At 42.7% G+C, this 11747-nt stretch overlaps 1 protein-coding gene across 13 annotated transcripts in view; it reads left to right on the forward strand.

Moving 5' to 3' along the window:
* LOC122561155 (transducin-like enhancer protein 4) overlaps positions 1 to 11747 on the forward strand; it is a 210615-nt gene that overhangs the window by 107344 nt on the left and 91524 nt on the right. For 7 of the 13 annotated variants that reach the window (XM_043712648.1, XM_043712657.1, XM_043712664.1 and 4 more), the window contains one exon: positions 9802 to 9837. The exons of the other annotated variants lie outside the window; for them this stretch is intronic. In XM_043712648.1, the coding sequence (XP_043568583.1) occupies positions 9802 to 9837 (36 nt within the window). The remainder of the gene's footprint in view (positions 1 to 9801; positions 9838 to 11747) is intronic. 13 annotated transcript variants of the gene reach the window in all.

Raw genomic sequence — 11747 nt, forward strand, 5'->3', positions numbered from 1 at the left:
CCTGTCCTCACAACCTTCAGACCAATCCAATTCAGAGTAAAAGCTCCGAAAAGCCTTATTAATCTTTTTAGCATCATATGTAAGGACCCCGGCGCTGTCCCTGATTGCAGTAATGGATTGGGGAGCACATGTATTCCTAGTCAGGTACGCTAAATATTTCCCTGGCCTATCCCCATATTCGAACAGCCTTTGTCTTGCAAAACGTGAGGACTGCAGATACTGGAGATCAGAGCTAAAAAATATGTTGCTGGAAAAGCGCAGGCGGTCAGGCAGCATCCAAGGAGCAGGAGAATTGAAGTTTCAGGCATAAGCCCTTCTTCAGGAAATTTTCAACTAGGAGAAAGTGAGGACTGAAGATGCTGGAGATCAGAGCTGAAAAATGTGTTGCTGGAAAAGTGCAGCAGGTCAGGCAGCATCCAAGGAGCAGGAGAATCAACATTTTGGGCCGAAACATTGATTCCCCTGCTCCTTGGATGCTGCCTGACCTGCGCTTTTCCAGCAACACATTTTTCAGCTTTGTCTAGCAAAAACATGTTCTTTCTTTGCGTTTTTTGTCAGTATTGAATTCAAGGCAGCCCGGAGGGCCGTGATCCGCTGTAGCTTAGTCACCAAAGGACGGGCAAAAGGTGCTGCCTCAGCGGCTTTCAACTGCGTCTCAAGTAGACGCTGCTGTTTCTCCTTCAGTCGTTTCCAGCTAGCCGAATAAGAAATAGCTAATCCCCTAGCAAAGGCCTTGGCAGTCTCCCGTAGCATAGACGGAATACTAGCCGTGCCTGAGTTGATTGCCAAGAATTCCTGAAACTCCTTCAAGAGTTAGTCCACAAATTTGGAATCCTTAAGGAGAAAAGGGTCCAAACGCCAGTGCTGCAAACCTCGCCCTTCACTCTTGGCCTTAACCTCCAAATATACTGCCGCGTGGTCAGACATAGCTATATTCCCAATTTTACAACCCATAATCGAATCCAGAAGGGCCGAGGGAGCCAGAAAGAGGTCAATCCTTGTGTGACATTTATGTGGGTTTGAAAAAAAGGTGAAGTCCCTGCCGGTAGGGTGAGGACATTTCCAAATATCCACCAGCTCCAACTTCTTGCATAAGTCAACCACCTGCTTGGCCTGCGAAGAAATAGTTGGGGGCCCCCAAGGCATCCTGTCCACTGTCGGATCCAAAAGACAATTAAAGTGCCCCCCCCCTATAATAATGTGCCGTGTTCCAAAAGCACTCAACTTCGAGAATGCACTAATCAAAAATTTGAGGGGATGCACTGGAGGATAGTAGGCATTTAAAATGCCATATTCCTCCCCATGTATCGGGGCTTTAAGTATCACAAACTGTCCATGCTCATCTTTCACCTGCTCTAATAATGTGAACTGAAGATTTTTCTGGATAAGTACTGCCAGTCCCTTACTTTTAATTGTAAAGGATGAAAAGGATACCCGATCATAACCCCCCTGTTGTAAATTTAGGTGTTCCCCATCATCAAGATGAGTTTCCTGCAACAAAGCGATATCAACCCTTTCCCTCTTAAGGCTAGAAAACACTTTTTTTTTTCCTTTTAACAGGCAAATGACTTCCCTTAATGTTCCAGGTGCACCATTTAATAAGACACTTAGCCATATCCCCTTTCAGAGACCCTTGAACCCCTGGGAGGGGGAACCCTGCTTACAAAGCGCCGAGCATAAGTAAATAAAGACTCAGATGTTCGAAAAACTATATATACAAAAACTACTCTATCATAACTATAAACAACTATTACTACCAAAAAACTACAAGGAAAACCAACTATAAAACCTTGAATGGAAGACTCTCCCCCCTGCCCATACGGGGCACTCACCCAACCCATCCCCTCCTTCATAGCTCCTTCAAACCCGGACTGTGCCCCAGCCTTAGGCCAGAAAAAAACGAGGAGATGATCCTTAAATCAACAGAAAAATGACAGTCAGGATGAGCACTCCACCCATCCCTGGCTTCATGTCACCCCTACTTGTGACTAAAAGAGAAACATAGTAAACAAAAAAAAAGAGGGAGAGACAACAAAGAACATACACAAAATTTCCCATCAGAAAATTCAGTTATTAAAAAAAAAGGAACAACTTATTCCAAGGTCATCTGCCCCCCCCCTTTCCAAAAAGGAAATTATTAGGGAGAAAGAAAGGAATAAAAAAGAAGGAAGGGAAAACATGGGGAAAGATAGAAAAGAGAACAAACATTAACCATATTTTTCAGGCTGATCCATCTATTTTAAAGTGTCCACAAGGTTTGTAGCTTTATCCGCTGAGTCAAACGTATAAACTGAGTCCTCGTGGCTGAAACGGAGCACTGCGGGGTATCTCGTGGAGTACTGGATGCCCAGGTTCCTCAGCCTCTTTTTAACTTCATCGAAGGATTTCCTCTTTCAAATTAAAGCTGCAGAGAAATCCTGGAAAAACATGATTTTTGACACCTTGTGCAGCAGTGCCTGTGGATCTTTTCCCAGGGATCTGGAAGCTTCTGTGACTTTTTGCTTGTCCTTGTATGAGTGGAAGTGCACTAGGACTAGGCGGGGGTACTACACAGGCCCTGACCTGTGCACTGTAACCCAATAAGCCCTTTCAATCTGCAGCCTGCTGGACTCGATGTGAAGGCCCAAAACCTTCGGAGCCAGCTTTCAAAGAAGCTGACTGGCTGCTCACCTTCCTCACACCGTCAGGGAGCCCAACAATCCATACGGAGGTATGGCATTGAGGGTGAGTTGGAGGTTTGGATTAGGAGTTGGCTGGCTGGAAGAAGACAGAGGGTAGTAGTTGATGGCAAAGGTTCATCTTGGAGTGCCGTCACTAGCGGTGTTCCGCAAGGATCTGTTTTGGGACCATTGCTGTTTGTCATTTTTATAAATGACCTGGAGGAGGGGTTAGAAAGTTGGGTGAGCAAGTTTGCGGATGATACGAAAGTCGGAGGAGTTGTAGACAGTGAGGAAGGATGTGGCAGGTTACAGCGGGATATAGATAAGCTGCAGAACTGGGCAGAAAGGTGGCAAATGGAGCTCAATGTAGCTAAGTGTGAGGTGATTCACTTTGGTAACAGTAATAAAAAGATGGGGTACTGGGCTAAAGGTCGGATACTCGGTAGTGTGGATGAGCAGAGGGATCTTGGTGTCCATGTACACAAATCTTTGAAAGTTGCCACACAGGTAAATAGTGCGGTGAAGAAGGCATATGACGTACTGGCTTTTATTGGTAGAGGAATTGAGTTCCGGAGCCCTGAGGTCATGTTGCAGTTGTATAAGACTCTGGTGCAGCCGCATCTGGAGTATTGTGTGCAGTCTTGGTCGCCATACTATAGGAAGGATGTGGAGGCACTGGAACGGGTGCAGAGGAGGTTTACCAGGATGTTGCCTGGTATGGTAGAAAGATCGTAGGAGGAAAGGCTGAGGCACTTGGGGTTGTTTTCATTGGTACTCAGTGAGTCGTGAGTTCATGGAATGCCCTGCCAGTAGCAGTGGTGGACTCTCCCTCATTATGGGCATTTAAGCGGGCATTGGATAGGCATATGGAGGATAGTGGGCTAATGTAGGTTAGGTGGGCTTGGATCGGCGCAACATCGAGGGCTGAAGGGCCTGTACTGCGCTGTATTCTTCTATGTTCTATGTTCTATGTTCTAATCCGGAGATTTATCCTCCGACCTCGATTTTTGAGGTTGTCGATATGGTCTCGCAAGGCCCACACCTCTCACTCCAGCACCTGGATCCAACTGTATGAGGACTCCATCGCAGCTTTTGACCCTCCACCTCCTCCAGCCTCTCCCTGAGGCACTGGATCTCCTGCTTATGCTTCTGCAGCATGGATGCAATAGGTTGGACCTGGGCATGAATCTCCCCACGGATGTCCTCAATCGCAGCCCCAACTTTCAAGGTAAGTCTCTCCATTGCCGCAGCCAATTCCTGTGAGTCTGTTAGGTCCCAGGGGGTTCAGGAGAGGCTGCTCCTGGTGTTGCTGCAGTTTCTGGTGTGATAGGTGCTGCAGGGGAGTGTCCTCCCTGCTGCTGTTTGCTCGCTCATTTTCCCTTTGGCATCCTTCCCACTCCCAAATATTAACAAATGTGCGTTCTGTAAGGTTTTAAACTAATAACTCCACCACATAAGTTGGCCAGGGATGGTAAAAAACACCAGTATTCCTTGGCTGTTAGGCAGAGCTGTCCACAGCAGTTCTACAGAATCACCGCCATCTTGCCAAGTTCACTTTGTCTTTGATACTGTATTCATCTCCCATCAAGGCTGATGCTCCACTACTCTCTCAATGCATGCAACATCTTCCCTCACACACTGTAACCACTTCAAACCCCTGACACCACTAACTCTGCATACCGTCAGTGTTGCTTGCCCACCTGCTTTCATCTCCGTGAAAGTCTGCCTATGTTTTATTCCAGGCGAAAGCAGCCCACAGTTGGTCAGAGAGAGTCAAGACGGGTGGTGGGTTGCCTAACATTCAGCTCCTCACTCGTTATATAGAGTGCATCCACATTCTGATCACCCAAGTCACTGTCTGACTGTTTCCGATCCCCTGGGCTAGTACTGGGGCTGTATTTGGCTTACTGTGCTGGGAACCTTGAGCAAAGGCAATCCCCATTGATTTAACTTAGGCTTACTGACAGTCATAACAAGCTTACTTATTTGTCTGTGCGCTGAATGGCAAAGCAAGTCTGAAGCAATGTGAGCCTGGTATCCCTGACTGAGGGGGAAAAGTGCAAAGAGGGAAGATTTGATATATGTCATGAGGTTATCATGTCAGATGCCAGTGATCATGGATGTGGGATTTGAATGGCTGATGCTCTTGGAGTCTGCAAACATGGAGGTCACTCAGTGCAAGCATTGAGCTGAAGCTGCCAAGTACCTGCACTGATGTCCATGTCAACATTTTTGTGATGTTTAGATTGTTTGACAAGTTTCATAAAATAGAAAGCTGAATATTAATGAGGTAAGTTGGGTATCAACGAAGCACTTATCAAACAATAATCTTCCTTAATTTGCTACTCGCCCGACCCTAACAAGGTAGGTACCTTGTCACTGAAACTCATAAAAGATGGTGCAAATTGTTTCTGCCATTGAGATCAGCCTTAGCGGACTTCTCATCTAATTTTGCCAGATGCCTTACACAGCCTGCATTCCTCAGACCCTTGTTACGTTCCAACTATAGATTTTATTGGTGATTTCATCATATTGGTAAATTTGAATTTGGTGGTCAAATTGACTTTACTGTCTGCTTCTAATCATATTTACTTCACTGATGCAGTGATTGCTTATTTTTGCTTTTGAGTTTGTCACGTTGCATTTAATACAGAACTCCCATGTGGGTTTTTTTTGGCTATGATCACATATGTTTACGGTGAACCCACGAGTAAGAAAATTGTGTTTCCTGATTGACACAAAGTCCACTTTTAGCCTCTGGCCTTCATTTATTTTTAGTATAGTGAGATCTGTTTTTGCTGAAAATGTGTTGCTGGAAAAGCGCAGCAGGTCAGGCAGCATCCAGGGAACAGGAGAATCGACGTTTCGGGCATAAGCCCTTCTTCAGGCTTATGCCCGAAACGTCGATTCTCCTGTTCCCTGGATGCTGCCTGACCTGCTGCGCTTTTCCAGCAACACATTTTCAGCTCTGATCTCCAGCATCTGCAGACCTCACTTTCTCCTCTGAGATCTGTTTTTGTCTTGAGAAGTAGGTTTCATTGTTACCAGTAAATTTACTGGTGATTTCCGACATATGATAGCTTTGTATGTTGTACATACTTCCCCAGCTTCCTCGGAGTTGCAGTAGATTACAGCAGATCTAAAGATTTTACTTTCATTTTTGGTCAAAAACAAAATTGATCCTCCTATTTCTAATAGACATTAAGAGGATCATAGAGTCCTATAACATGGATATGGCCGAACTCGTCTACGCTGACCAGGGGTCATAAATTGAACTAATTTCATTTGCCTGCATTTGACCCACATCCCTCTAAATATTTCCTATTCATGTACTTATCCAAATGTCTTTCAAATATTGTAATGTCACATCCTTTGGCAGCCCGTTCCATGTACGCTGCACTCTGTGTGAAAAAGTTGGCCCTTTAAGTCAGAGAGTCATGGAGTCATAGAGATGTACAGCACAGAAACAGACCCTTCGGTCCACTTGTCCATGCCGACCAGATAACAACCCAATCTAGTCCGACCTGCCAGCACCTGGCCCATATCTCTCCAAACCCTTCCTACAAATATACCCATCCAGATGCCTTTTAAATGTTGCAACTGTACTAGCCTCCACCAGTTCCTCTGGCAGCTCATTCCATACACGTACCTCCCTCTGTGTGGAAACATTGCCCCTTAGGTCTCTTCTATATCTTTCCCCTCTCACCCTAAACCTAGGCTGTCTAATTCTGGACTCCGCCACGACAGGGAAAATACTTTGTCTATTTATCCTGTCCATGCCCCTCATGATTTTATAAACCTCTATAAAGTCACCCCTCAGCCTCCAACACTTAAAGGAAAACAGCCCTAGTCTATTCAGCCTCTCCCTATAGCCTAAATCCTCCAACTCTGGCAACAGACTTGTAAATCTTTACTGAACCCTTTCAAGTTTCACAACATCCTTCTGATAGGAAGGAGACCAGAATTGCATGCAATATTCCAACAGTGGCCTAACCAATGTCCTGTACAGCCACAACATGACCTCCCAACCCCTGTATTCAATACTCTGACCAATAGAGGAAAGCATACCAAATGCCTTCTTCACTATCCTATCTACCTGCGACTCTATTTTCAAGGAGCTGTGAACCTGCACTCCAAGGTCTCTTTGTTCAGCAACACTCCCTAGGAACTTACCAATAAGTCCTGCCAAGATTTGCTTTCCCAAAATGCAGCACCTCACATTTATCTAAATTAAACTCCATCTGCCACTTCACAGCCCGTTGGCCCATCTGATCAAGATCCTGTTGTAGTCTGAGATAACCTTCTTCGCTGTGCACTACACCTCCAATTTTGGTGTTATCTCCAAACTTATTGACTGTAGCTCTTATGCACATGTCCAAATCATTTATATAAATGAAAAGTCCCTTTTAAATCTTTCCCCTTAAACCTAGTTTTAGACTTCCCTACCCAGGGAAAAGAAGCTGTGAAATCTTATGTGTCTATGGCAGTAATTCATGGTCCACATGTACATTAGAAGTATGTTTGTTTGTTTTCCAAGATGTAAGGCAAGGTGGCATACAAGAAAGGAGCCTGTGCTCCACCAATGATTTGCATCAATTGCACAGATTGTAGAAGCAAATTACTGCAGATGCTGGAATCTGAACTGAAAACAAAAAAAATACTGGAGATCACAGTGGATCAAGCAGCATCCATAGAGAGAAAGCAAGCTAATATTTTGACTCTGTATGACTCTTCATCCATCTAGACTCAAAATATTAGCTTGCTTTCTTTTCATGAATGTTGCCCAGCCCACTGCAATATCCAGCATTTTTGTTTTCATTGTACAGATTGATTTGCATGCCAGGACCAGACTGATCTGCCTTGTTTCTAGAAGTCAGTAGAAATACATGTCAATGCCCATAATCTTTATGATGCTTCTTCTCTCATATGAGAACAATTCTCAATTGTTGGGCAGTGTGAGGAAGGAAATCTTGTTGTCACCAGCTACTGAATACATTTGTTAAGCAGTTCAGATGCTTTGAAGTCGTTGACAAGAGAATTATGCAGAATTAATCAAAAGTGGCAGCAGCAAAGAAGAAAACAGAGCTATTATAATATCTAGAGTTATACTGTTCCTGACATTACACAGGGAAGAGTTCAGCACTAATACTAAGAATAAAACCAGCTATTGGAAAATGTAAAGTCGTCAAAAGAAAGTAACATTATAGACCAGCAATTTCATGTGATTGAAACAATGTTTGGCAATCTGCATGATAAATGAGTTTCCGTTTTTGCGAGACTTTTTTAACTTGCAATTTTTAACTAAAAAATTATTTAATTAGAAAGCTGTAGAAAGAAAGTTTAATAATTCACAGAAATGTCATTAAACTTAACAATGAAATTTTCCATGCTGAAGATTTAAGATAATTGGCAAAAGCAGCAGATGGAAAATTAGGACAATTTATTTCATGCATTGTGTTATGATTTCAGTGCATTATACAGCCTGAAAGCGGGTAAAAGCAGGTTCGGTACGAACTTTCAAAAGGAAATTGGATATAGTCTGAAGACATTTCATGGTGCATGGTGGAGCCAGCTCTCTGGATTCAAGTCCCAACTTAGGATTTGGTGCCCATAGAAAATATGTCATAATACGGCTGGAGAGATTGATTATCAATATATAAACCTTCCAATAAGTCTGTATTAGGTTCCCAAGCTTTTTCTTGATATTCTAAGTTAGTTGATTTTGTTTGGGAGATTGTGATTGACCTTTTGGCTAACGAAGGGGAAAAAAAAACTGACAGCCAGATCCCTAACGAGAGGAAGATTTGCTTTATCTGTGTTCTGTTGTACTTTACAATAACTTACCTTCTCTTGCTGTGTAGACCAGTGCATGAACAAGTATCACCTTGCAAATTTTCCAGGACCTATTTAACTAAACCTCAGAAAAACTCAGTAGAAGGGAGGAGTTCTAGGATGGGTGGTGCCATCAGCCGGAGACAACTAAAGGTTCTTGTCTGAAAGGTTCTCTAGGTATCGTTCCTAATCTGGAGGAGCTTAAATATCTCTTTTATGGATCTGGCTGAACCAGACTTCTCATAACAGTTGCATCTGTTTGATACTGAGCTGAACTTCCTCTTTGTTACGAAATCATTTACATGCTGCTCTATCATAGCATCTTTCTCTGCTCTGTCTAAAGTCATTTGCTAAAGTTCTTATCCATGACTTTGTTGTCTCCAGACCAGACTATTCACGTGTTTTCCTGACACCCTCTCTTCTAGATTTCTGAAGCTCAGGCTGATCCAATATTATTAGTCTGTTTACATCTTAACTTGCACCAAATCACATTCACCTATTATCCCTGTCTTCACTGAGCTGTATGGGCTCCTGATCCAGCAAAACCTTGATCTTAAAATTCTCATCCTCATATTCAAATCCCTCCCTTGCCTCATGCCTTTCATGTTTCTGAAACTTTCTCTACTCCTGCCCCTCATCAAACCCTGTATTCCTCCAATTACAACCTCTATTGCACACCCATCCTTGCCTCACAGGTGATCTTGTGTCTTCAGCTATCTAGGTCCTAAACTCTGGAATTTCATCTCAAATTTCCTGCCTTTCTGTAAGACGCTAGTTGAAAACTAACTCATTGACCCAAGTTTCGGTCACACATTCTAATATTTATTTCTGTGGTTCACTGTCAATTTTTATAAATGCATTTTGATCACTCCTGTAAAGTGCTTTAAGGTGCTTCACTATGTTAAACGTGCTCTGTAAGTGCAAGTTGTTGTTATTGAGACTCACCAGTTAAAAAGACAAAATTGCTGGAGAAACTCAGTCAATCTGGCAACATCTGTGGAGAGAAAGCAGAGCTAATATTTCAAGCCCAGTAATCCTTCTTCAGAACGGTGCTAAATAAGGATCAAAGGACTCGAAACATCAACTCCTCTTCTTTCCACAGATGCTGCCAGACCTGCTGAATTTCTCTAGCATTTTCTGTTTTTGTTTCAGATTTCCAGCACCACAGTTTTTTATTTTATCTTATTTGGTTTGTTGAGGTAATGTTGAAATGAGCCAAAGTATTTTCTTAAAGTCTTTGAGAATTTTCAAAACCAGTATGAAGAAAATATTATCGTGCTTGGCATTAACTTTTTAATCTCTACCATAGCATACAGAGAAGAGAAGGTTTCAATGCTGGCTATTGGTGAGTTTGAGAAGTGTCAAAATGAAGATCTACCAATTGATCTCTTCAAATTAGCATACTGTGGTGTTTTATTTATGCTAGAGCATAGAAAATTACAATAAGCAACTGTGCCAACATTTTCTCATTATTTCTCTCTTGTTTGACTTTGCTTTTCATGCTTGATCTCTCTTTTGTGGCCACTTTCTCTTACACATGCACATGTGTTTTGCCTATGTTTGTCTCTTTCCTGCCATTCACCTTTTACTATTGTTTTAAGTCAGGAGACAAATTTTCTTTTTCATGGGTAGCCAATTAGGGAGATATACAGCTAACAAATTTGCTGCTGTGATGCTATTGAAAGTGTGTCAAAAATTGTATTAGTTTGAAGTGCTTCAAGTGAATTTATGGTAAGGTGAAAATGGTTTGTAGGAAATTGACAGTTTATGCAAACAATTAAGATTTAATTGAATGAGCAAATGAAGAGAAAGGAAATTCATCTTCCTCTTTCCTTTCCCATTCTTTTTCTACCTTTCTAGGAATGTAGAAGAAATACATAATACATAGAAAATTCACTGAAAAAGATTTCATATGAAAACAAAGTAACAGATCCATATCAGGCTGGGAAAGGGGAGATGAAAGGAGGGAGAAAAATTCATAGAAGTGCCCACTCTCTAACAGCTGTCACTTATTTCCATTTTCCACCTTTTCTCACAATCCTGCAATCTTTTCTTTTATTTAAGCATGTATCCAGTTCCCACTTGAGAATAATATGATCTTTTACTTGATAGTTAATTTCTCTTTCTTGCCTCTTTTTCGAAGCAGATTAACAAAGATGGCAGGTTGTTAATTATACTAGGAGAAAGTGAGGACTGCAGATGCTGGAGATCAGAGTCAAAAAGTGTGGCGCTGGAAAAGCACGGCAGGTCAGACAGCATCCGAGTAGCAGGGGCATAAGCCATTCCTGCTGTGCTTTTTGACTCTGTTAATTGTACTGATCAGGGAAGAACATGTTGTAATAGTAACAATGGAGGACGCATGAAAATATGACAAATTTGCAGAGTTTGCAAGCAGGACATGATTGGACCTGCTGAAAGAATTGAATGGCTACAGCATTTAAGAAGGATTGGATCTGGGAGATTTTCAATTCAGGGACACCAGTAAGAATTAGAATTTGAGTTTTGCAGGGTAAAGAGACTTAGTCTGTGACTATTGTGAAAGAAGTAGAAATATGCTTTGTCAATGAGACTGGGAAGACCGAAGTTTTTGAACTCTTGACAAGTTAGGAAACCCAGAAAATGTGGGATCATTGGGTTTCTTGGGACAGCTAGCATGAAGGTGAGTTGGGGGTGATGCCAGGAAAGTCTGGATTTGGTATCTCAATTCTCTATTTCAGCAGAGGGACATTTGGGGTTTGTATTTTTAGGAACCAGGCAGAATTTTGTCATTGAATTGATTCAGGCATCAGTCAGAAATGCCTGTAAACAATGTGATTGATCAGTTGGCAGGATTCCCCTGTGATTTTTGCCCCTCATAAATAAGCTGCCACTGGGTCAGCCTTCCAGAACAGGAGACCGTAGTGCCTACCCACTGAAGCTGTCAGCCCAATCAGATGACCAGTAGCTGCAGAGGTAGCTGAGGAGTAATGGCCACTGTTGAGGTGTACAGGGGCCCTTGACTTTGCACAGAGTCACAGAGTTGTACAGCACGAACAAACCCTTCAGTCCAACGAGTCCATGCCGAACATAATCCTAAACTAAACTAATCCCACCTTCCTGCTCGTGACCCATATCACTCCATAGAGTCATAGAGATGTACAGCATGGAAACAGACCCTTCGGTCCAACCTGTCCATGCCGACCAGATATCCCAACCCAATCTAGTCCCACCTGCCAGCACCCGGCCCATATCCCTTCAAACCCTTCCTATTCATAT

This window comes from Chiloscyllium plagiosum, chromosome 2 (genome assembly GCF_004010195.1).
Source record: "Chiloscyllium plagiosum isolate BGI_BamShark_2017 chromosome 2, ASM401019v2, whole genome shotgun sequence".
NCBI lineage: Eukaryota > Metazoa > Chordata > Chondrichthyes > Orectolobiformes > Hemiscylliidae > Chiloscyllium > Chiloscyllium plagiosum.